Source organism: Bombus vosnesenskii, unplaced genomic scaffold (genome assembly GCF_011952255.1).
Source record: "Bombus vosnesenskii isolate JDL3184/JDL3185 unplaced genomic scaffold, Bvos_JDL3184-5_v1.1 scf7180000013397, whole genome shotgun sequence".
Taxonomy (NCBI): domain Eukaryota; kingdom Metazoa; phylum Arthropoda; class Insecta; order Hymenoptera; family Apidae; genus Bombus; species Bombus vosnesenskii.
Genome location: NW_022883022.1, coordinates 374575 through 400002, shown reverse-complemented (window position 1 = coordinate 400002; position 25428 = coordinate 374575). Strand labels below are relative to the sequence as shown.

The following is a 25428-nucleotide window of genomic DNA, read 5'->3' as shown; positions in this document are numbered from 1 at the left end:
CAAAATCCAGGTCTAAAACCCGGTGTCTTAGCCATTAACGATATGTTTCACTAGACGCCCTATGAATTCAACCGCTTCTCTGAGTTTAGTTGTCTATCTTATTCCATTTTAATCGCCCAACACCTTCTTGTAAATAATGTACATTTCATACTTTTCCGAATCCCTTTTTAATCGTTCAACGAATAATCCCACAACAAATTTCAGCGTGATCCGACGAGTTTTCAGCGGGGCGAGCCAAGGAAAAAAAATGTCAAGTTAATGTTATCGTCTAAACGTAAGCTCTTATCTTCCTGTAAAGCTAAAGCGATGTAAGAAAAGGAAAGACACGAAGGAAAGGGATGGAAATGAAATTACGGAAAGAATCGGACGTACGGGCAACAAATAGACACGAACGGATGGAGACGTTGAGAAGATGCATCTTTGTGAGTAAGTGTAAATTTTGGAAAAACGTCACACCAAAATAATACGTATTTTTTGATGGGATGGAAGAAGAACATATTACATGTAGCTTATACGTTAAAGCAAAACAAGCGAGAAACAGACAGAATGAATGTGCATGTACGTATGAGTGAATGAATGGAAGAGAAAAAACGAGGAAGAAAATACGATTGTCAGTGATAGCCTGGCCTTTTTCGCCACCTTTAGTCGTACCAATCGCATTTATAATAGAGGGGTAACTGTAGTCTTCGTAAAAAGAACTCATGAATGGACTTAAATAAAGAAAAAAAAAAAACGAAAAACTAGAAGAAACACTTAAGGATAAGCAAAGTTTTCCAGAGCCGAGAGCTTTTCAGGTACTTAAAAAAAAAAAAAGAAAAAAAGAAGAAAGAAGGACAAAAAAGCAAACGAACAAGAAGGAAGAATGGAGAGATATAGTAAAAAGACAGAAGAGAAGAAACTAAATGTAGAAAGAAACAAAACCGCTTTACACTGGCCGTTAAGTGATTAACTTAAGAGTTTTTGTATCGTACGTTTATTAAGACTACTGTTTTTTCTCACTCGAACCACCCCTTACTACCAGTATTCGAAAGGACGATGTTTGCCGCGTCACTTTGATATCTGTAAACAGCAACGTGAGAAAATAATGTAGGGAAAAGAGAAGAAGCATTATAAAAAAAAAAATAAGGAAAAAATAAATAAGTAACAGATAATTCTAGAGAGTGGAAGTGGAGAAGCGAGCGAAAGAGCGAAAAAGGGAGAGAGGCAGAGAGAATACGTATAAACGAAACGGCCGTGCACTGCAAAACGTACATTGATTAAAATACGTATTGTCGTTTAGCACAAATCAGTTGAAAATCAAGAGATTAAGTAATTAGAAAACGACGAACGAAACCGATGAGGGACGGGAAGCCAGATAAACCGAGGACGAAGTTGTTAAAAAAAAAAAGAGAAAAATCAGAAAAAAAACGAAAAAAGAGAAGTAATAGACACCAGTACAGTCATGTCCGAAATATAAAGTAAAAAAAGAAAAAAGAAGGAGAACAAAAGAAAGAGAAACGTGTAAGATCGGCTTCTCTGTATATACGTTTAAAAGAATGCAGTAAAGGAAAAGCACGAATGAAGGGAACATTTCTTTTCTAGACATTACCATTATACATATGTACTGTAATTATATAAAACATTAATAATACATATTTTCGAGATACACGACCAGTCGGAAAAAGTTTGTTCGGTGAAGGCTACGGTTCGATCTAACGCATCATTATATTTAACGTAGAATCGATATTTACATGTGAATACACTTGCACCAGCATTTATATGTAAATATTTGACTAGCGTTAAGTGAACAAAATCATGCATAAACTTGCAATCTTCGTAGTTCTTTCCATGCGATACATATTATTCCTTTGTGACTTCGATAAATGCTAAAGGCCTCGTTATTTTCACACATTTTGACAAACGCATGTTTCGGACTGAAAATATTGAATTTATATTTTTAAGATCGTTCTACTGTAATAAACGCGTACAAAAAAGCAGCGGTGCACTACAACGCTAACAATTGAAACTGAAACTGAAAGGTCTTTATAGAAAATTACGTGATCTCATGCAGTATTTTGTAGGTACTTCTGATTTTGCTGTTCATTTAATTTGTTAAAACAGAAAATTTATTTTCATATTACTGGCACATCTCTTTGCGACACTGATACTACTAAGTCATTAATGTTTTATGGACGAGATTGGTCATAGCAATGTTTCTTGTTTTTAAAGGTGATTGAATTACGTATGATCGAGAGTCTGGTCGTAAAGAGGTGAAAGAGTAAATTATTAAATTTATAAATATTGGATGATGATAAATATCGAAACACTTGAATAGTCGTCATATACGTCTGAACGGACAACCAAATTATGACTATACTAATGAATACGAACCCTTACAAATTAAAATTTGAATTGATTCTACGTATATATTATATACATCTATTAAAATTCTATTTTTGATATATTTTAGATTTATTTAACTAAACTGTTAATATTGGCAATCAAATTTCTCTTCAAATTTATTTTTTTCTTTTCTTCCTTTTAATAGTTGCAAAATAATAAATGTAAAGTAAACAAAAATTATATCGAATTACCAACAATTAAATATCTGAATATCTAAATGATAACAATCCTGAAGAACATCACACATAGATGAAACATTAAAAATAAAGAACAAAAAAAGGAGTTAATTACATTTACAGTTGCTAAAAGTTACCATCAAATATTTTTCATGTTCAAATGTATCAAGAAATGTAAAATCAGAAAAAAATGAGTAAGGATCAATCAATATAATTGCTCGAACTTGTTGACTTTTGTCAGGTAATAATGAGAAAAGAACGAAAAATACTCCGTGGATATGACTGTACAGCGTATTAACTTGTCCGGAGGTACATATATCGAGAATCCTTTTTCAAATCGAAGTATTAAGGATTGCATATTGTACATAAACAAGACATATTTTCTATATAAAGGACGTCGCTCGGTAAGGCCGATGGCTCGAAAAATATTGCAATATTACGATAATTCTTTTAAGCGGTAGGATAGCCTTTAATCGTTTTATGTAATGTAATGATAGAAGAGGGTCTGGCAGAATAAAAGTGAAAGTTCTGTATTTAAAAATGTTTTTAAGTGTACAATTATTCATTTGTTATTAGCTTTTTCGTTTTCCTTTTTTCAAACACATCAATCATGCTCTAAACTATTGGAATTTGCGCTTTCGTATTCTTTCCTTTGACTTTCCACCTCCTTAAGTAAAAGATATTGAGTTAATATATATATATATATATATATATCTTTTTAAATATAACTCCTTCGTATACATGTTACTACTAATTTGAGAAATCATATACTTACTCGCCGGATAATATCTAGCAACGTAGAACTTTCGTTAGATTGAAAAAATTCATTTATTTCCTGTGGAATACAAAAATGATTTGGAGCTTTCGGTTGAATACCAATTTCCTCACCGATAAACCTAAATTCTGGAATACTTTCTTCTAGATTCTGTAATTCTTCATATGTAAAAAGAGTTCCTTTGGTAACAGATTCATCCAAAGGGCCAAAGTCAACTATTTTTACTTTCTCTTTTTTATGCCGTATAACATCAAATGAATCTATATTACAGTATATTACATATTAAAAGATATAGACTTTAGATATTAGGATTAAGAAGTAGACTTTAATTTAGCAAAAATATTCCACAAATACTCACAATTATTCAGTGGAAACCTGTTTTTAATACGTTCCATAAATAAGCTTTTTATATCTGTCTGAATATTATATTTTTCCGATTCATTGTAACTATGATATTGTGATATATCCCGTTGACTAATTGCTGAGAGAAATTAAAGCAATAATCTTTGATAAATATATAATTATGTAACATAAAACATAAATATGCTAAATTTAAATTTGTTACCTATAAGTTCATTTTGTATTACAAAGCACCGAAATTCTGTACAAGGATTAATATCCTTCCATTGCTTTAAGATAAGAGAAGATTTTATAGGAGTTTCATGATTTATATAATTTTTTGTATTATTCAAATCTTTGGCAATTCTATCTGAACTTTTCAGTAATAAGTATACTTCTTCCAATGTCTTGCATTTCAGAGTTTTAGTTGGTGCAACCCAGGTCGCATCCTGAAAATATTTTCCAGTTAAATTAAATATTTTCCAGTAGAAGCCAAAATTTTTACATACCAGAGGTGAACTCCAATTACTTTTTATGAAAACTGCACCATATTCATCTATGACATCTTGAATTTGTTGACTGAATTGTGGAAATGTTGGTTGAGCCTCGAGTGAATGCTGAAACAAAATAATTTCTAATTGCTTTTTTTTATGTACACATTTTAAACCTACCTCATCGTTTACTACTGGAGATCCATCCATCCACTCTGTATTCTGCAATGTGGAATCTGTTGCCTCAACAGGTAAAACAAATGCATCGTGTTCCAAGTACTTAAGTACTTCATCAGGAATATGAATAATTGTAGCTCTCAAAGAATCTTTAGAAAATAGAGGGTGCCATGATGTAAATGAGCATTCAGGTTTTAAACTGTTGACCATGTTAAGCCTACACCTAATTGATCAAGAGCTTTTACTGACAAATCAACCGAAAGTTTTTAATTTAAACTTTTTAATGAACGCATTGTACTTGCTACTTACTTAACTTTAGAATTTATCGAGTTATTCTGTAACTCAGTTTTGTACAAATTTAATGTAAATTCTGAAAACTAGTAAACGTCAAATATTATTAATGAGTGAAAATGAATTCCAATCAAACAAATATGTTTAATTTGGTTTAATTAGTGCAATTCCAATAACGCCGCTAGATATAATTGGAACTATTATTTTAAAGTGACTAAAACAATGCAGTCAAAAAACAAGTTCATATGAATTATAATAAATATTTACGAAAATTTGTATAACTGAAAATAAAATTCAACTACACCAGATCACTATGTAGATTGTAAACGATATAGAGTATAAAAGATGGCAACTATATAGAGGCAATAAGCGTCGATTTCTTCGATCATATTTTTCGTTCCCATAGTAAAAGATATATGCTTTTGTGTTCAATTAGTGGAAATATTTTTATTTATTATAGGATGTTCTATAAATATCAATAAAACAAGTTTCAGGATTAGTTATTATGACGTAATAGTACAAATATGTAATCTTGATTAATAGCTAACCTACTGTTACTAGTTATTATTATTGTGTTTTATAGAACTTATAACGTAAGGCAGTTTAGAGATGATGAAAATTAGGTTCTCAAAGAAAAATTTTCCAAGTAATGCAAACAAAGGAAAGGTCAGATGTTACAACATACATGACTCATTAAATGTGTCAACATTGATATTTTCTGTCGCATCTCATGCAACTCAATTATATAAACATTCCAAATAAAATATCTGTAGTAGAGAATATCAATATATTTTGCTAATAATATGGGTAAGCAATATGAAATAGAATTATTATAAATGACTTTGTTGCATTATTTAATAAGAGGGTGAATTATGTTCGCAAATTATAACTGAATTTTTATTCAAAGTGATGGCAGGGAACGAAAGCACACCTGGATCTTTGGCAGAAGATTCATTATCCACAAGATTACAATGGCTTCGTCAACGTAGGGAAGCATTGCAAGAGAAGTTAGCTCAAAAAAATAATGAACTTAAAAATCTATGTGTAGAGGAAGCAGAATTAACTGGTGTTTTGCCACCAGAAATTCCATTAGAACCAGGAGAGAGTCCACCAGCATTCCGTAAAAGAGTTGGAACAGCATTTACATATCCACAAAATTTAATTAATAAATTGAAAACAAATGAAGTTGTATGTTTTTAAGAAATTTTAAGAGATTAGTTCACTAAGTTTAAGATTTCAAAGTAGAACTCAAGTGATTTATTGTGTTTTCTTTGCAGGAGGAATCTGCTTTAGAATTAGAACGACAAGTTCAAATTGGTATAGTAGAAGCTGCTTTAGGAATTGTAAATGATCCTACGGAAAGCAAAGCAGTACGCCGTAAACATAGACTTGTTTACCAACAAAGCCAACGCAGGCTACAAGAATTAGAGGCACGTTTAAATTTCCTGAGACAAAGTCGTAATAAAACTCATCATTCAACTCCAACACAATTCCAACATCCTAGTATTTGTAATGCCCAGCCACATTTACATGCAAACGTAAAGCATAGAACAAAAAAACCTCGACCACCATTAGATGGCACAGGTACAGTAACTTTTTATTCTGATATGAAAACGATTAAACTTACTTAACTTTGTTTTAAATATACTTTTTCATAGTAAATGATGTAAATTCGAAAACTACAAGAGGATTGCTTCAAGAAGGTGGTATAAGCTTAAGTCCGTTAGGATCAGAAGAGAAGTGTAGCACTTATCCTAATCATGGATATGATGATCAGTCAATTCCTAGCACTTGTAATCACAATCACATTGGTACTTATTGCCCTACAATTTCTGATCAGCGACAAGGTATTAAAATAATAGAACATGATCATAACGATAATCAAAATGTTTATATATTATCCGATCAATGTCGCACGCGAACATATTCTCACGGTAGTGGTAGTTCGCGTAATCAAAATCACTATCAAGATAGTGAACGAATGTACCGACCACTGCCAAATGCATATGCCGAAGACGAACGACAAATAAGATACCGCCAATTTCAACCAGAACAAATGCATAATCATCAACAATATTCTGACTATAAGCATTTAGATAATGACGTCCAGCGAAGATCTGGACAGGAATATTACGAAAGAGACTTTCGTACATTACATTATACCCATATACCCGAGTTTCCAATATATCATAAAAATTCACAACCACAACCCGTACTAAGACGAGACCGCGACAGCAGTACAAATAAAAATTTGCGATATACAGATTCACCAAGCGAGTCACAATTACCATCAGGCTATTGGATGCGATATGAAGACGAAATTGTTTGGTGCACAGATGATCAACTTGCTTCGGATAGATTTGGTAGTTTAGATCGAAGGAAACGCAATGCCGTCCAACATACGAGTAGTATTGGAACCGACATACAACCACGATATCGCACAGTATCTGTAGGTTGCAATAAGAGTCCTTCTTACGTTGCGTCTCATCAAAATACTTCTGTTCATTTACTTCCATTATCTGAACAACCGTCAACTAACAATAAAATGTTACTGCGTACGCAATCTTTAGGAAGCGTCGAAAAATGGCATTCGAATCATTTACATGAACTGCACGATGGTAAGGATACAACAGATAATATTAGTAGAAAAGGAAGAGAAAAAGAATGGTATGAAACCTCTTTGGATTCAGGTACAAGTCCAGGACCAGATGTTAATTTAATATCTTCCCATAAAAATATCCACTATCAGTCTACTCTTCCTGTGTGCTCTAAATCATCCACTAATAGTAATGGCGAAGATGGGAAAAGTAATTATATTCCTTCTGTAAATCATCGTAAAAGTGATATACTAACGATTGAAACTGATCAACATTTACAACCATTATCATCTCGTTACGAGCCGATACGAAAAAAGATACTTGAAATTCCAGCCGAATCGAAATCACCTCAAGAAACAAATGAAGAAACAATTATGTTAGGATCTTCTCAGAATTGTACAATTGTACAAGCTGGAAAATATCAACCATACAGAGAAGTTACAAAACCTTTTGAAATGTCTGATTTTTACAAATATTCCACCAAGTTTCGTAAAAGGAACGAAATAAATGGACAGAATATTTCAAGTGAAATACAAAATGATTCTCGAGGATCGCACTATGTCGGAACAACCGATCTTGGAGAATCTGAATCTTCGAATACGATTCACAATGGATCAATTGCTGGTTCAGTTCAAAAAAGAATTTATCAGCCTGTTCAAAGAATGACGTGTCAACCTTATCTCACATCATTAAGATAACTTTTGACTATAGATAAAGTAGGAATAATCTAACAGAATGATGTGGAAAAGACAAGATAGGCTGGACCTGTCTAAACAAATATTCAAAACTCATTTTCAATTTGTAATAGATTTAGGAATGGCATACTGATTGCAGTAATTTTTGCCTTAATATCGCATTACAATTTGATAAATCTTATAACCTTCTGCACTACAATGCTGCCAATCGACTGACTGCATTAAAATTAATATGGAGACCTGGAAAGTGCCTTATTTTAACAAAAAATTGTTGAAATTGTACGAAATTTTACGATTACATTATTTGTAATATTAACATACATAAGATCTTCTGAGATTTTTGAACATCATATATATATCTAAGTACAATTGATAATCATCGCGTTTAAAAGTAACCAATATTTTTCATTTAAGAAAATGGCAGAACATGCCAAAAGTGATCATATTTTGTTGAACCGACTGCTTAGATTTCTATTGTAAGATATAAATAAATTTTTTTCATAATTAATTTTTTTAAATATTTACTATATAATATATAGTATATAATAGCAAAAGTTACATTTGATGTAATGTAAAAAGCTAAAAATACTTTTAAGACAGAATAAAAAAGTATAAGACTATCACAATGATACATTGGAGATTAAAGCATATAAACTAAGTAATATTAATAAGGAATGATTTTCATTTATTTCATTATAACATATATACATAAGAATATTTCTTTTAATAAGTATTTGTACAACAATAGAAAAACATAGAAAATGTTAGATTTCATTACTTTGAGCTTATTCAATTTTAACACTTAGCCAAGCAAATAGGGAGATCTCATCCCTCTGTAAAGTACATCGCTGCGTGACCGAACGGGATCTCCCTTTTTGACTTTTGTAACTTGTTTTCTTTCTTTTTGTTATTATCAGTTATTGTTTACCTGTAATTGTTCCCAATTAATTGCGCCACTTTTTCTGCTTTTATAAAATACAGTATATAATAAAATACACCAATTTAGTGGTGTTAAAATTAATAAAAAAGTTACACTGTCAGTTATGACTAAATAAAGTTATAATTGAACGATACCACACTGTAAAAAAATATTAAAATGCATTATGAATTTTTAATTTCACGTTCAAGTTATGTTATTTATCTTTAATCATCTTTAATATTTTTAATTTTACTTATATTTTTTATGCTTTTAATATATACGTTTAATTTGATGTTTTGCATATACAATATATGAAATCGTTAAAATATACCGCAAAATATAATTGACCACTTAAATAATTTTTAGATTTCTTTATTTTTTAAGTAGTGAATATTAATTCTTGATACTTGGAAAAATGCGCGGTAAGAAACGTTGTGACGCGCACGGTTGGCTAAGTGTTAAAAACTAAGATTCAAATGATGTAAATACTTCGAAGCTTTTATATTTATTGAAACAAAACATGTAAACGTAATGAAACTATATTTAGTTCCATAATATATTTCTAGTATGTATACATTCTACTTAATTATATTATCTTCAGTTTCATATTGAACAACTGGAGTATATGCATAGTATGTACTCAAATTAATATTTAAGTTATATAAATGTTACAAACTCACAGAAATAAATAATTCGCACACTTCATTTAGTTTCCACTACTCACTAAATATATTGGTACTACTCACTAAAATAAAGGTATATTTGTTAAAAATAAATAAATGATTGTCTTAACTTTATCTTTAATGCTGTTTAATGTTTCCTCTATTACAAAAAGCAAATGTTACATTTTTTTATAATAAAATTATATTTTGTTTACAAAACGGTAATATTCTTTCTATGAAAAATATCTGTAAATAAAAAATATCCCTAAATTTGAGAATTTTAGTTTTTATTGTATATAGATTTATCATAAAAACTAACATTTCAAATTAAGTTTACAATTTACGTATAAATCTCTAAGGCTGCAATTTATGCTACTTGTATGCTTGAATGAACTATCAGATGTTAAATATTATAAAAAAAGCATTCTCGCGTAATATTTTTTTACGTAATTATTGCAAGAACTTTAGAGGTATTTATTATCTTATTCATAATTAATATATTTAATAACTTGGAAACTGCGGCACGTATTAATTTTTTAACTACTACATTCAATTTTTTTATGTAAGAAGTAATAAAAATTATTGTAGAGCTGTTTTGTTGTACTTTAGCAATATGAATAACATTAAACAACGTGATGATCTTCAGAACAAGAGACTAATAACGTCTTGTTTTACAATAAGAAACTCGTTTATCATAAAATTGTATTAATTTGGAAAAAGATCAAAATTTATAAAAGGCAATACATCAATGAATTAGATACAATGAAAACTTGTATTGTATCTTCCAATGTGTTTACATTCAATAACTTAAAAAAAGGATATAATATTATTTCCCTATATGATGTATATTTTTCCGTAGAACCTAGTAGAGCAAGCCATATACATTAAAACGAATAAAATAGTTATACAATGGAAGGAAAATTAAATTTTGAATTATGTAGTGATTAAAATCTTATCTAGTAAATTCGTAGATATGGTAAGAAATAAAAGTAAATGTAAATTACATCTAAAATATAATACCGATTAAGTAACTTGATCTTAAAAGTTTATGTCTTATAATATCACACAAACTATACAAAAATTCTACTTCCATGCTCTCGTGTAGTGCAATTGCAAATACACATATACATACACATGAACGACGTATTATTATCCCGTTTACAATTGCACTTCATAAAAAAAATTAAATATTGAACTTACAATTAGACCCATTGGCACTCTATATGTCCCTTTTTTACACAACACTATAAGAGACATATATTATTGAGAAGAAAAACACATTAGAATCTACAAGCGGTTACACCCAGTGTTGACAAATAGTAGTATTGTTATTCTTATTGTTAACGCATGCACATCAATTGTTGAATATTCACCAATTAAGATGAAGAAAAGATAGAGAATAATGAAAGATAAGACAAAAATATAAGGCAAGTGGTTTCTATATAAAAAACAATATACAAAACGTTCCGTTTATTTTTATAAGCAGCGTTAGCAATAACAATAAACTTTTAATTACAACAATTCACTATAAAATTAACAATGTAGAAATTCTATAGAAAATATAAACAACTTGCATATTTTATCATGGAAAGATTGTCTGAGAAAACTTCGAATAATATTAGCTATCTTGTTCTTTAAAGGCAACACTGAGGACAGATAGTTTTGATGAAGAAAAGTGCATCCTATAACTATATGTAATAATAGCTGGAATTTATATGCGCAAAATATCTCGAGACAATTCAATCACCTAATGCTTATACAGAAGCAATTCTTTAAACAGATTAAAAGATCATTTTTATAAAATAGTTCTATCAAAAAAAAGATTGATACCATATTCTTTGGCTTTCATTTCTGTTTATAAAGCTCTAATTGCTTTCATTCATTAGTATGAATAATGTATCCTTTTAAATAATTATTAATTTTTAAAAATTTAATTTTTTGAAAAGTGTCTAAAATACAAAGATAAAATAAAGATTCCAAATAGACAGCTTTGAATTCAATTGTCGTTTATAAAATAATTTTTATTTGTTATTTTTTTTAAATCTGGAATTCGTGCATACTCGCTAAAAATGGTTTCCTTTTATTATATTTAGCAGTACACACATTCAACCAGATTTTCATACTATCGCCCAGACATACACTTATTACATGGAACACTCGATTTGCGCAATTTATCACGGTCTTAAAACTATGAATTAGAAACTAACGCTATACAGTTCACGATAATTTAAGGAAATTTGTTAAATGTTCGCAAAGCCATAATAGGAGGTAGGACGAAACTTATTAATTGAATGTTCAATATGAATAATCATTAATCAAATAGAGAGTACTAATACTAATCTTTATAATCTATATAGTTTACCATCTCATTTATATAAACCAAAATTCCATATTCTATAAATTCTTTATTCCTCAAATTGGATGACAAATAAATGTAATCAAGTCCAGATTTTTTGGCAGAATAAGTACCCAACCAAAATTAAAAATAATTCTAAACTACTAAAGATATGTTATACAAAAAGTAAGTTTGTATGTTTTTATTTTATTGAACTTGTCTTTAAGCAAACATTAAGTTTCGAGCCAAGGGTTAATAATGAGAATATAATAATATTTACGAAAACAATTTCATTTAAAATCTTGGACAATTTTGCTTAAAAAAGTAAGGAAAATTGATTTCTTAATAAAAACGTTTTTAAATGTATAAACTTATTTTTGCATATATGTATATTTACCTCTTTACGTAAAAAAGGACTTTATTCAAGACAAATTAAAAAGAATAAAAACAAAACCTGTTATTTTCAAACTACCAAATGATTATTCTATTAATGTGTATTCTATATAAATCGAATTAATTTGGACCACTGATGTAATAGACTTGATGCATATTTCTTATGATTGAGTACTAATGTAACAATATTGGTCAAGGTACACAAACAGAAGCGATTACAAAGTGGCTATGTAACATTTAAAAACTTGCCATTGTACATGCGACTGCAACCTCCTCGTTATTATTTTTGTTATTATTATTAACTTGATATTATTTACATATTTCTCACGTAAATATCATCAAGCAAAGCACACAAATTTTTTATTAACGTAGCTGAGATATCTTTAAATCATAACCATTCAAACAATTCATAAACTACTTGTCTATTCAGCCATTGAAACCACATACAAGTGGTGGATGAGATAGATGGTACAGTTAACAGCAACAGTAGCAGATTACTGAATTAATACAACTACTCAGGCTGAAATTCAAATTCAGACCAATCAGACTCTTCTGAGCCTGAAAAAAGGGAAATAATATCTTCAAGGTCTACATCATATATCCAACGGTTATCCCTCTCTTCAAAAAAGTCCCACAAAATTATTTGCTGTAAAAAATTGTGGTTTTTTGTACATTCCTGACAATAATGTTAATAATTGAAAATCTAAACAATATTATAACAAAATAAAAATTTTAACTTACACGCAAAATATCGACATCTGCATCTGCGTTGCGTCGTTGACGAACAGGAGGGCCAACATCTGTTTTAGTGCCATCAGGTAGTGCATGTAGGTAAAAACACTTATTGCCAAATGGACATTTTCCTTGTCCTTTATTGAAGTACTTACAATCCTTAGTGCTACAATATATGAACGATTTAATGTAATTAAAAATTATAGTAGTGCATGTTTTATCCTACCTTAACGCACATTTGTAGTCTGTTATCAGTTTTTCTTTTTCTTCTTTAGTATCTACCCAGTACATACTTGGGCATACAAAGTCAGAGGTGGCACGACATTCTGGACAAGCTCTAATAATTTTATTGTCAAACTGTTTAGCTTGTCTCCATTTCCTAATACAACTTAGACAAAAACAGTGATTACAATTTGGTAAAATGCCAAATCTCTGTTCTCCAGATGCTTTTTCCATTATAACTTCAAAGCAAACACCGCAAGATTTTTCTCTGCTACGTTGAATAGCAAATGAAAGCTCCATGTCCACTTCATGTTGTTTGACACATGCCTAAAATATTAATATTAATAATAGAAAATTTTATATAGTTGAAATATACTATTTAAATAATGTAATATTACATGTAATTACATTTGTATGTTTCTTTCTAAGTTCTTCGTTGTACGGATGAAGTGCAGCACGATTACACAATTCACAAATATCTCCATGTAGATATGTACAATTACGTTTTTTGCAAATTCCAGTTGCTTCTGCATATGGACATAAAGGTTCTGAAGATGGACTGGATGCTTGATCAGATGAATTTACAGCTTGAGCATAAGATATTGACATTGAAGAATTTGTAGATGTTCCTGAGGTTGTAGAAGCTTCATTCGTAGAAGATGATCCAGCCACGTGTGAAGGTACAAATTCTGGTGCTTTTACCCATTCTTCAGCATTACGAATATTGTCTTTACTGGAAATATGTAAACACATTTTAGCACATTATATTTTCTATTACCCTAATATTATACATATATATGTGTGTGTGTGTGCATATATATACATATTTATACATATATTATATATCACATATTTTTATATACCATATTACAATGTATTACGTGAAATGCAAATGTTATTACAACTTAAATCCTGCCGAAATAAGATCATCTGACAACAACATACGCAATCTTTATTGTTGTCGAAGTTGAAATATTTGAAGTGTGTTGTCCAGCTGATGAATTTTCTACCGAATTTGCATTTACCACATTATTATCAAGACTTTCAGTAGTATGGCGAAAATAGCAATGATTTCCAAATTTACAGATACCGTGTTTAAAAAAGCGACAAATATTGTTCATAGATGGAGCAGAAGAAGATATTATTGTTTCATTATTTCCATCATTCCAAACTCCTTGAGTATGACGGTATCTACAATTATTTCCTTCACGGCACATCCCATTTTTGAAATATCTATAACAAAAAATCAAAACATCGCATCAGCTCTAACATCATTTTGACATCAACAAATTTCACAAATAACGCAAGTGTCTATTATTTATATTTCATACAGATTATTTCAATAAAATTTCAAAATATAATTTGATGACATGTAAATGCTCACTTGTGCAATATATAAGTAACATGTGTTTTAGTTTTTATGTAATTTTAATCTACTTTTACTGAAATAAAAATAAATAATACATAAATGAAGATTTTGTAACATAATCTGTTTATGACTAATAATTTTTTGATATAGTTCCAAATACAATTACTTTTGGTTAGTAAAAAAAAAAGAAAACAAACGCAAAAATTTAAAAAATACTGATATTTTCACAGCTTAATATGTTGGCGCACTATATTCTAGTATGTTCAAAGGTTGGTCTCGATACTTGAGTATTTTTATATTGTTATTAAAATTCATTAGGAAGTAATTACGGGACAATATCTTACCGGCAAACAACGCTCTGTGTCCAACTGTCGGCCATTTTCTAAAGCTTCCACTTTAACAATAATCGACAACGCGTCCTGGAGGATCGCGTACGACTTTTTTAACGATGGCAATATGAAGAACAACAGAGATCCGTCTCGATAATCGTGCACTTTACACTGCACGATATCTCATGCTACATCACCAATTTTATTTAACAAGTGTATTTTTACAGGTCCTTCGAAAATTCTAAAAAAAAACACCTCTTACACATCAATTTTCTTTTTCACTCTGTTCTGTTACTTCGTTTTTTCCTTTTTGACGTCGTTCGAAGTTTAATTTTTTACTAAAATTTTGCTATTGTATATGTGTACTATCCGCTTTTAGGCACTATTGGACAAATATTTAATGTGTACTGAAACTCATTGACTTTACGCGTGAAAGCACACATATACGTCACGGACTAAACTAACAACAGGCAAATTCACATTTAACCGTTATACACAAGTCAGAGCATGCGCTCAAAGTTTGAAGTATTCAAAAACAACTTGTAGAATTAATAAATTCAATATGTACGTTTCTTTTTTTTTATCCTCAAGGAATACAAACAAAAACATACAATTATAGAATGTTCAGTTAAAATCAAGTCTAAAAATAATTTTATATTTAAATAATTTTATGTCTTATTTAATATTGTATATTGTTTGATGTTTTTTTTTAATTATATTATATAATTTAATAATTAATTAATTCATTATTTATTTTAGAAAAATATGTGTTCATTCTTTAAATATTTATTAGTGTTTACTTAATTAAAATCAATATACTTGCACTCTTGACATTATTAATATTCTATTAACAAAATGTTATGTTATTATCTCATAAGTATATTGGTTTCTTCATAAAAACAAAGATATTTTCAAAAAGTGTGTATACATAGAAAATTCTTTAACGAATATTAATTTGTAATCCATTTGTAAAATATACATATATCAATCGCACTTTAATCATACTAGTCGTAACAATATTTGATTCTAAGTTTATTTTAAAATATTTTCTTACGATATTCGAAAGAAATGAGAATCAAAACAATATGATAACGCAATTTTGAGAACGAAGCTTTATTTAGTTTGATCGAAATAAAATTACAATCATATGTTGGTAGTGTACACTATATACGGATTACCGCCACGGTTGTTGTGGTTCGACAATGAATACGGATTTATATTTTTAACTAAAAATTGAGACGATAGTGCTATTTAGCATTCAGATAAAAAGGTGAAACTTATTTTTTAATATTAAAATATCTGAAAGTGCTACATGTTTTTAAATAGAATGTCACGATTTCAATCAATATAAGATTTTGAATTGTACACAATATTTTAGTTTGAAGTATCAAATGGGAATTGTTGTTTGCTCCTTTATTCGGAAAACGTTATAATTAATTGTTATGAAACATAAATATGATTTTTCTTATCTATTTTTATTTATGTTTTGCTTCTACTGACAGACTTGATATAATCTCAAATGTAAAATACAACATGGCGAAGTAAAGCTACTTTTTAGAATAACCTCAATTTTTCATAACCACAATTGTTTATTATGTTTGTAGAAAGAAATGCAATATTAATTATTTTTTAAAACTGTTTCATTGTCTCTTCTTGTTATGTAGTACTTCTTTTTTCAATGTAATTACTTTATTGTATCTATTAATTTGCGCTTGTAATATTCCCTCTATTTATATTTGTTTATATAATTTGAAACGAACTTATTTATGTATTTATGTTAAATGAATAAGACATTTAATACATAATACTTTCTCATTTATAGTTATTTTTCTTTCCCTTTCTCTATAAATTTTTTTTTTTATTATTTTAGAACTAGTTTTTGAAGATCTAAATATATTTCCATTTTTCTTTCCATGACATTGCTTTATATATAATTTGTAATAATGTAAGTAATAAAATTATTACTTTGTATAGCTAATCATATAAATAAATACACATGGATTCTAATATTGATATGGAATTATCAACTAATCAAACTCAAAAGGATTCAGATACAGAAAATGAAACAAAAACTAAAGATATGAATGAATCTAATAGAAGAACAGATATTACTACAAATGAAGAACAGAGACCAGTAATCTCAAAAGAAGATGAAAATGTTGTTGATGAAAATGAAGGTAATAATAAGATTAAAAAAAAAAAAATAAATATGGTAGATGAAATAGAAAAAAATTTATCTGATGAAAATTCAAAAAGTATTCAATTATCAACCACTATATCATGTCAAGAGAACTTATCAACTACTAAGTCATGTCAACAAAATGTTTCTGGAGAAGGTAACTTAATAGTAAAGGAATTATCTTTACAAGAAAGTAATACAAGTACTGTGGTTACGGACTGTAATGATACACATTCATTGACTTTACATGAAAGTACTACAAAAAATGTTTCACAGGAAAAAGGTTCAATAGAATTAATGATATCCAATACTATTGACAAAGATGACATAGATAAATTATCAGATAACGTCAATGTAGTAGAATGTACAAAATCTAAAAAATGTTTAGGAAATATATCAGAAGAAGTGGAAAATGTCAATATAGATGGTTCATGTGACTTGCACTTAGCAGAAAAAGAAATTGTTGAAAATGTTTTAGAAGATTCTCAAATAAATAAACAATTTTCAGTTAGTGAAAAAAATAATTCAGATAATAAAAAGACTGACCCAATGGAGACATCGGAGAGTAATGATAGAAATGTGACAGAAAAAAACATTATAGAACCAGAAAATACTGAATTTGTGCAGTTTTCTCAAGAGAAACACGGAGATGCACAAATTGAAAGTCAATCTATGGATGCTGAAGATCCTTTTGGTGGAGATAGTCTTACGACAGAAAATATTGAATCTATGGAGACTGACGACCTTACTGAAACTAATATAGGATTTCCTAAATTGTGCAGTCAAACTGATAATTTACCAGTTATTGTAAATAACGAGGAGAGCAGTTTTAGTAATAATAAAAATAAAAAGGATAACAATAATGGAGCAAGTAAAGATAGTTCCATTGATATTTTACATTCTCCAAATGTTAGATTGGATTTACAAGATACTAGTAAAACTGGTAATGAAAATTCAGTTCAATCAGAATGCAATGAAGATCTACATATAAATTCCACTGAAAAGTGTGATAATCAAACAAAGAAATCTGTCGATGAAATAACACCAATGAATACTGAAGAAGAACAATCTAATGTTTTACCAGGACAGGATGATGAGTTATGTATTATCCCAGATAGTATGAAAGTCATAATTCCTGAGCAAACAGAAAAATCAAACTCTAGTAATAAAGAATCAATACATAAAGATAACCATAAACAAAATGAAATTAAGCAAACATGTGAAAACTCCGGACCAAATAATGATGAAAACAAAGACTTACATCAAGGCCTGAAGGAACAAAATACCACAAGTGAATCCATTGTAACACATGCAAAAAATATCAGAACAGAAACAGATTCAACTAATAAAATCACAGATATTACTACAGATGTTATTAATATTGATGAAGAGTCAAAAAATTCCGAAATTGAAGAAATCACAACTAAAGAAATTTGTAAACAATGTAACGAAGAAAAATCGTGTAAAATTAAAGTAAAAATTGGTTTTGATACTTACAATGTATGTTCGAAAACCTGTAAAGCATTATTCAAAGTTGCTAATAATAAAGCGATGGATATACCAAGTGATGGAGTTAATTCTAAGAGAGAGAAACGTTGTGCAAACTGTTTGCTAATTGTTGAACCTAATGATGAACGTAATCTTTCTTGGGAAACAATGGAGTTCTGTAATGAGGAGTGTCTAGGCAAATTTCAAACAAAATATGGAAGTTATTGCAGAAATTGCAATGGTTCAGTACAAGCAGTAAGTTTAGGAAAATATTGTGTACGATTTGGTTATGATGTTAGACAATTTTGTTGTTCCACATGTTTGGAAGAATTCAAAAAGGGCCTAAAAGTATGCAGTTATTGTCAAAAAGATATAAGCTCTAGTGCAGAAGGTTTTCTTGCACCAGTTGGTGAAAAAGGACAATTTAAGGATTTTTGTACTCAAGATTGTATGGAAAAATATTCAAAAATGAGCTCTGTTGAACCTCCAAACATAGAAAAAAAATGCTGCAGCGTTTGCCAAGAAGTAAGTAGTCATTTTTTTGTATTTGTATTTTCAATACGAATTCAATAGAAACTTTCTAAATTAAAGCTTTATTCTTTACAACAGGAAAAAATTGTTCATTGTGAGGTTCAAATAGACAGATCTGATCCAGTAGCTATATGTAGTGAACCATGTTTTGCAGCATTCAAATTTGTGAAAAAGGTTGATCCTGACCAGTGTTCTACCTGCAAAAAATTTTTTGAGTTACCTAACAAAAAAAGTTCTGTTGTGTTTTATGAGAATGAAGCTCATACATTTTGTTCTAAAACTTGTTTAAATGTATTTATTATTACCAATAGGAAAATTGTTCCTTGTAATTGGTGCAAAGTAAAAAAATATAATTTTGACATGATTAAAAAGGAACTAAAAACATGTCAAGTAATGATGATGTGCAGTTTAAATTGCTTAACATTATATCAGGTATAAAATGGTCACATATTTTTTTTTGCTTCAAATAGTACTACATGTAAGACTGATGTTACTTAATTTTAATTGTATATAGGTTTCTATCAACGCAGTTTCAGCAAAACGAATAAACTGTGACTTTTGTAAAGAATTTTCGCAAGCACAATATCATTTAACAATGTCAGATGCAACAATACGAAATTTTTGTTCTTATCATTGTGTAATGAATTTTCAAGCTCAGTATACCAAATCTCCGATTACGATACCAACTGGCGATGATCCTGTACCTACTGGCATGCCCAAAAGAACGTTACCTCAGAGAAACACAAATTCCAATAATCAAAAAGTTAATGATATACAAAACAAAAAGAATATGCCTGTAATTTCTTCTGTGACAAGTTTAGCCACAATTGGAAATGGTCAATCCAGTCCAACAACTCAACAAAACAGTGTAAATAACATGTTAGTACCTTCAGTTGCTATCAGCCAAAATCAAACACAGCAAGTAATTTATAAACAACATATTATAACAAGACCACCAAGTCCAATCCAAATTCACAATAAAACAACTCAGTGTAAACCTGTGATGCACACAAAAGGAGTTTCAGTACGTCCACATCCTTGCACAAAAGCTTCACAAACAGATGGGATTCACCAAACAGTTATACCGATACCAGTTCCAATTTATGTTCCATTTCCAATGCATATGTATACTATGCCTTTTCCAGTTCCATTACCTTTTCCATTACCAATTCCTGTTCCTATCTTTATACCTACAACAAGAAATAGTGCTAAGGGAATATTTAAAGAAATCAAAAGAATACAGGAAAAAATACCAGCAGATCCTTTTGAAGCTGAACTTCTCATGATGGCAGAAATGGTTGCGACAGAGAAAAAAGCTAATGAGACTGACTCGGATTCTACAGATGATAGGTAACTTTACTATCAGTGGTTGTTATTAAAGCATTTTTTCTGTTTTTCTCCTCTACTGTTCTTACAGAGATGAAGATACTGGCGACCGTGATCATTCACATAGTGGAGTTTTCAGTCCAGAAGGTGTTGATTCTAGTAATACATTTGGCGATGACATGTTACAAATGGCTTTGAAAATGGCAACTGGAGAATTGGATGAGCCAGCTGTTGACTTAGAAGCTGCTTTAACTCCAAATACTATTACTGCTACACAAGCACCGACACAATCTGACACAACTATAGAAAATGATGGTAATGGGAGTGTGCATATATATATATATATATATATATATATATATATATATAGTAAGTAGATGGAAAAGATAATTAATAATGAAACGATTATTTAATATTCAGTCCAATCGGAACGGCTTATTGTTCCCTCTCGGGGAAGGAAACGAATGGTTCCATATAAACCACGATCTACGCCAAATAAACGAGGAAGGCGCGTATCTAGCACAAATGATATGCCTTTGATGCCACCCCCGGAACCTCAACCTCCACCTCAACCGAGAATAATAGAACCCATAGAAAAACCAGATGCCAATATGGCTCTCAAATATACTTTTGGAGTAAATGCTTGGAGACAATGGGTAATTTAGATATATCGTATTTTCGATCTCAATTTCGATTGAAGATATGGATATTAAAAATTAAAAATTTTTTTAAAATATAGGTAGTTACAAAAAATGCTGAATTAGAAAAACAAAGTACACCAATTAGAAAAATGAAATTATTTAAAACAGATCTTTTGCAACTCACAGCTGACGAATTAAATTATTCATTATGCCTTTTCGTGAAAGAAGTTAAAAAACCAAATGGAGCAGAATATGCTCCTGATACAATATATTATCTCTGTTTAGGTAACTAAGTTCGTCACATATATTAATTGAAAGAAGTTTATAATTATTTATAATTATTTTATATTACAGGAATTCAACAGTATTTATTTGAAAATAATAGAATAGACAATATTTTCACAGATTCATATTATGAAAGATTTACTGATTGTTTAAATGAAGTTGCAAAGAAATTTTCTGTTCTTTATAATGATGCACGTAAGTTAACTTTTGCTTTTAATATCTATGTAGAAAATTATATTGTAAATAAAATATCAATTTTTCGTAGAATATATTGTAACAAGAGTTGAAGAAGAACATTTATGGGAATGTAAGCAATTAGGTGCTCATTCTCCTCATGTCCTTTTAAATACTCTAATGTTCTTTAACACTAAACATTTTAATCTTGTAGTACGTATAAATTATTTTGATTTATTATATAAATACTAACATTTGTTTTAAAATACTTAAAATTTAATATCATTTAGACAGTAGAAGAACATATGCAATTATCATTTTCTCACATCATGAAACATTGGAAACGTAATCCAGCTGCACAACTTACTACAGGAGCAGGAAAAGTTCCAGGTTCCAGAAACGTTCTTCTTCGTTTCTATCCACCACAATCAGCATTGGGTGAGTATCAAACAATTTATATATTGAGTCTCTCGGAAAGTTTGTTCCGATTTTTAAGGAAGATTTAAACACAGCACATTTAAATTTCAATATACATTTATTGAATTATATAGGTGCCATTTTGTTCCACAACCTTTCTCGATCTTTCATGCAACTTGAATATTCTATCCTCCCAGAACCTTTCAGATTTTTCGGTGAAAAAATTTTCAATTTGATTTTTTATGTTGACCAAAGAGGTAAAGTCTTTACCATTAAGGGAATTTTGTAATGACCTAAATAGGTGAAAATCTGAGGGTGCAATGTCTGGTGAATATGGTGGGTGGGGTAGCACATTCCAACCAAGCTCCAACAGCTTTTGTCGAGTAGTTAGAGATACATGAGGCCGCGTTTTGTCCCGATGAAACACGACGCCCTTCTGATTTGCTAGTTCTGAACGTTTTTCTTCAATTGCTGTCTTTAACTCGTCTAATTGCGAGTAACACTTTTCCGAATTTATCGTTTGGTTGCTTGGTAGAAGCTCATAATACAAGATTCCCTTCATCAGACACAGAGCATGACCTTTTCGGATGAAGACTGGCTTCTGGGATGGCTAAAGGTGATTCATTCCGCCATCCCCGAGATCTTTTCTTCTCAACATTGTTATAAATAATCCATTTTTCATTCCCCGTCGCTACTTGCTTCAAAAATGATATCTCCTCATTGTGTTTATGGAGCGAGTTGCAAATGGAAATGCGATCCATTAGTAGATTTCTTTCCATTAAATCGTGAAGAATCCATACATCAAAACGGTTTATATAGCCAAGCTTCACAAAATGCTCATGGGTGGTGGACCTTGATATTTTTAATATTTTTGCTAATTCACGTATCGTATAGCATGGATTATTCTCGACTAGTGTTTTGACCTGATCTTCATCAGTGGTGGAGGGCCTACCCGGGCGTTCTTGATCTTCAAGGTTGAAATCACCAACTTTAAACCTAGCAAACCATTTCCGCACAGTTCTGTCAACTATAGCATCGTCACCATAAACAGCGCATATCTTGTTTGCTGTTTGTGTGGCATTTTTGCCTTTCCGGTAGAAGAAAAGCATCAAATGCTTACAATGCACTTTGTTTCCTTCCATATTTAAGAGCGCTAAAACTAACAAAAGTTAATGTATCCTAATCAAATTTTTTTCTAAAGGTGTTTGAAACATCACCTTTTAGGATATGTACACATGTCATTAGTTTTCAATCATTCTAATATATTCAGACATGTCCTAATACCACCTATCGAATATCGGCACGAACTTCCGGGCGTCCCAATAGTCAAAAAGTAATAACACTCTAAGGCCTTAATCTTTTTTCAGAAGGTAATTCACGTAAAAAGAAAGTATATGAGCAACAGGAAAATGAAGAAAATCCATTAAGATGTCCGGTCAAATTATATGAGTTTTACTTGTCTAAATGGTACGTCTATTTATTTATTTTCTTATTTCATAAATAAACATTATAAATAAAAAATATAATAGTTATGTTAATTCTGTACTGTTATTTTAGTCCAGAAAGTGTTAAGACTCGGAACGATGTATTCTATTTATTGCCAGAAAGAAGTTGTGTACCGGACAGTCCAGTATGGTATTCAACATCTCCATTGGCTAAGGAACATCTCATAAAAATGTTATATCGCATTAAAATGGTTAAAGAAATCAATGTGGCATTATTAACTAGCTAATTTCACGTTTGCATATTTATCTTTAATATCATGAATACCATGATATGCAAAAAAGTAATTGTTCCCTTATACGTCAGATAAGAATGTTCAAAGAATGTGTAGTCATTGAAATTTTTATAATTTCTATTGTATATTTTTCACTTCCTAATAAAACAGAAGAATGTATTATTAACGAAATTTTTTAGAACTTTCAGTATGAAACATATCCAAATGAAGTTGTTATTTCAACAAAAATGGGCAATATGTATGTTTATAAATTATATATGATCTATATTTTTACAAATAATTAGGACCTATGTAAGAAAAATATGTACATTACACCTCTTTTTAATATACAGATAACACATAATTGGAAAACAAATTTTTATTAATAATTTTAAAAAATATTTATGAAGTTGGTTTACTTCTTTGTAACATATATTTGCGTTTTAATATAGTCTTCTGTATTTCTAAGTGACGAAGTTCTGTATGTACATCTGAAAATATTTCATTTTGTTCCTCTTCTGGAATGGTCTCCCTATTGAAACAAAATATATTTGAATACATTTTCTTTAAAATAGTAAACATTATTTTAGTGATAATATTCGATTTTACCTGTAGGTTTTCATCAAATCATATTTCTCCCATGGTTTAGCGAGAGCTGCTGCCTTTTTTCGACGTCTTTCATTAACAACTATATCTTTAATTCCTTTTAAATTTTTACGTTCCCATTTCTCTGACCAAGGTAATGGCTTAAGAGGGACTTTAATATCATTTAATGGGACAGATTGTGAAACTGTTGTTTCTATTTCCATATCAAAAGGAAATGTACTATATTCTAATGGTGCATCTCTGAGGTAAAGTAATTCATCGTCTAATCTTCTTTCTAACCTGCAAATAAAAGGAAGTTTTTATTCCAAGTTCTAATTACATTTCATTAATTAGTATTTACCTCAAACAATCAATTTTCTGAATAGCAGGATCATATAAATCATAACGTACTTCCACACCTTCCCCATTAACAACATTTCTTAAAAGAAATGAACTTCTTAGACCACAGCCCTCTCTTAATATACATATACCAACAAATCTATTTAGTTTTTCAACTGCATGTGGTTCTGAATAAGTTACTGCTAATATTGAACCAACATAAAATTCAGGAATACTTATTACTGATCTTCTACTCAACATATCCATGCGTTCTAATTTCTCTCTCACACTCTGACGATATAATGGATTAGGATCTGGTAAAAATTCAGGATATATAAATCTGTAATGTGCAAATGATTCAGATTTGGTTGATTCATTATTAGGTTGAGTTTGGGAATCATTATCGTCATCTACTCTATCATCTTTTGGTTGTGCCAAGGTTGAGAGAGCTTTAGGTTCTTTACCTAAAAATGATAATATATAGTAATATTTATATGTACTAACTAAAATGTAAATTATTTAGAAATATTTAAAATGTGTGTTAATTGTTAATTATTAGTACAGTACATTTTTCATGATATGTAAAGCAAAATACGATAACAGAAAATACCTAATAATTTTATAAAAGTTAATTTTTTCCATGTTTTTTGACACAATAATCTTGAGGAAATACTCATGCTTGTTGATACTAATCTTAATTTGTTGTCACTTTTAATTTACACCGTTCACACGAGCTGTGTGAGGTTATGTTTTGGTTAATATTTTTTCCAATAGGTAACACTACGGTCGTAAAATAAACTAAGATGGAGGATTCATTTCTGAATTTTTGTGATTGTGTCTTCCAAATTAGACTCTCAGCTTT

General features: G+C 29.8%; 6 protein-coding genes across 9 annotated transcripts; 2 read left to right on the top strand and 4 right to left on the bottom strand.

The window, feature by feature from the left end:
* Positions 1–3062: 3062 nt before the first annotated feature.
* Positions 3063–4803, bottom strand: LOC117237683 (cell division cycle protein 123 homolog). Of its 2 annotated transcripts, none has more exons than XM_033501929.1 (7): positions 4650–4803; positions 4344–4563; positions 4182–4289; positions 3899–4121; positions 3692–3814; positions 3334–3593; positions 3063–3225 (listed from the first exon to the last, which is right to left on the bottom strand). In XM_033501929.1, the coding sequence occupies exons 2-7, from the start codon at positions 4548–4550 to the stop codon at positions 3163–3165; spliced, it is 984 nt and encodes a 327-aa protein (XP_033357820.1). In that variant the 5' UTR covers positions 4551–4563; positions 4650–4803; the 3' UTR covers positions 3063–3162. The 2 variants fall into 2 exon arrangements, with proteins under 2 accessions (XP_033357820.1, XP_033357821.1); XM_033501930.1 differs by having other exon boundaries at positions 4344–4578; positions 4650–4790.
* A 149-nt stretch (positions 4804–4952) lies between these two features.
* LOC117237680 lies at positions 4953–7971 on the top strand. The gene is made up of 4 exons (XM_033501924.1): positions 4953–5438; positions 5539–5819; positions 5909–6215; positions 6290–7971. The coding sequence occupies exons 1-4, from the start codon at positions 5435–5437 to the stop codon at positions 7924–7926; spliced, it is 2229 nt and encodes a 742-aa protein (XP_033357815.1). The 5' UTR covers positions 4953–5434; the 3' UTR covers positions 7927–7971.
* Positions 7972–9625: 1654 nt separating this feature from the next.
* LOC117237682 (probable E3 ubiquitin-protein ligase makorin-1) lies at positions 9626–15352 on the bottom strand. Its single transcript, XM_033501928.1, has 6 exons — positions 14900–15352; positions 14132–14419; positions 13595–13919; positions 13191–13513; positions 12974–13130; positions 9626–12878 (listed from the first exon to the last, which is right to left on the bottom strand). The coding sequence occupies exons 1-6, from the start codon at positions 14932–14934 to the stop codon at positions 12744–12746; spliced, it is 1263 nt and encodes a 420-aa protein (XP_033357819.1). The 5' UTR covers positions 14935–15352; the 3' UTR covers positions 9626–12743.
* A 647-nt stretch (positions 15353–15999) lies between these two features.
* On the top strand, positions 16000–23834 carry LOC117237675 (zinc finger MYM-type protein 3). Of its 3 annotated transcripts, XM_033501911.1 has the most exons (13): positions 16000–16154; positions 16859–17220; positions 17281–19076; positions 19161–19514; positions 19597–20432; positions 20500–20723; positions 20829–21064; positions 21148–21334; positions 21404–21529; positions 21600–21721; positions 21799–21946; positions 23293–23392; positions 23483–23657. In XM_033501911.1, exons 2-13 carry the CDS (start codon positions 16881–16883, stop codon positions 23655–23657), a joined length of 4644 nt encoding a protein of 1547 aa, XP_033357802.1. In that variant the 5' UTR covers positions 16000–16154; positions 16859–16880. The 3 variants fall into 3 exon arrangements, with proteins under 3 accessions (XP_033357802.1, XP_033357801.1, XP_033357800.1); XM_033501910.1 differs by having other exon boundaries at positions 16859–19076; positions 23296–23392; positions 23483–23834; XM_033501909.1 differs by having other exon boundaries at positions 16859–19076; positions 23483–23834.
* LOC117237678 (histone-lysine N-methyltransferase SETMAR-like) lies at positions 22299–23298 on the bottom strand. The gene has a single exon (XM_033501916.1). It carries the CDS (start codon positions 23065–23067, stop codon positions 22465–22467), a length of 603 nt encoding a protein of 200 aa, XP_033357807.1. The 5' UTR covers positions 23068–23298; the 3' UTR covers positions 22299–22464.
* Positions 23835–24005: 171 nt separating the features above from the next.
* LOC117237677 (39S ribosomal protein L19, mitochondrial) lies at positions 24006–25378 on the bottom strand. Its single transcript, XM_033501914.1, has 4 exons — positions 25177–25378; positions 24589–25030; positions 24252–24527; positions 24006–24174 (listed from the first exon to the last, which is right to left on the bottom strand). The coding sequence occupies exons 1-4, from the start codon at positions 25241–25243 to the stop codon at positions 24045–24047; spliced, it is 915 nt and encodes a 304-aa protein (XP_033357805.1). The 5' UTR covers positions 25244–25378; the 3' UTR covers positions 24006–24044.
* Positions 25379–25428: the final 50 nt, after the last annotated feature.

Coding starts and splice junctions, on each gene's coding strand:
- LOC117237675 (XM_033501909.1), top strand. CDS start 16,881: ATGGATTCTAATATTGATATGGAATTATCAACTAATCAAACTCAAAAG. Junction 20,724..20,828: donor CACAACTATAGAAAATGATG/GTAATGGGAGTG, acceptor TTTAATATTCAG/TCCAATCGGAACGGCTTATT. Junction 21,065..21,147: donor TAAATGCTTGGAGACAATGG/GTAATTTAGATA, acceptor TTTAAAATATAG/GTAGTTACAAAAAATGCTGA.
- LOC117237680 (XM_033501924.1), top strand. Junction 5,820..5,908: donor AATTGAAAACAAATGAAGTT/GTATGTTTTTAA, acceptor TTTTCTTTGCAG/GAGGAATCTGCTTTAGAATT. Junction 6,216..6,289: donor ACCACCATTAGATGGCACAG/GTACAGTAACTT, acceptor ACTTTTTCATAG/TAAATGATGTAAATTCGAAA.
- LOC117237683 (XM_033501929.1), bottom strand. CDS start 4,550: ATGGTCAACAGTTTAAAACCTGAATGCTCATTTACATCATGGCACCCT. Junction 4,290..4,343: donor CTCCAGTAGTAAACGATGAG/GTAGGTTTAAAA, acceptor ATTTTGTTTCAG/CATTCACTCGAGGCTCAACC. Junction 3,815..3,898: donor AATACAAAATGAACTTATAG/GTAACAAATTTA, acceptor AATTTCTCTCAG/CAATTAGTCAACGGGATATA.
- LOC117237677 (XM_033501914.1), bottom strand. CDS start 25,243: ATGAGTATTTCCTCAAGATTATTGTGTCAAAAAACATGGAAAAAATTA. Junction 25,031..25,176: donor AACTTTTATAAAATTATTAG/GTATTTTCTGTT, acceptor TATCATTTTTAG/GTAAAGAACCTAAAGCTCTC. Junction 24,175..24,251: donor GATTTGATGAAAACCTACAG/GTAAAATCGAAT, acceptor TTGTTTCAATAG/GGAGACCATTCCAGAAGAGG.
- LOC117237682 (XM_033501928.1), bottom strand. CDS start 14,934: ATGGCCGACAGTTGGACACAGAGCGTTGTTTGCCG. Junction 13,920..14,131: donor TCGACAACAATAAAGATTGC/GTATGTTGTTGT, acceptor ACATATTTCCAG/TAAAGACAATATTCGTAATG. Junction 12,879..12,973: donor CAGATGTCGATATTTTGCGT/GTAAGTTAAAAT, acceptor AATTTTTTACAG/CAAATAATTTTGTGGGACTT.
- LOC117237678 (XM_033501916.1), bottom strand. CDS start 23,067: ATGGAAGGAAACAAAGTGCATTGTAAGCATTTGATGCTTTTCTTCTAC.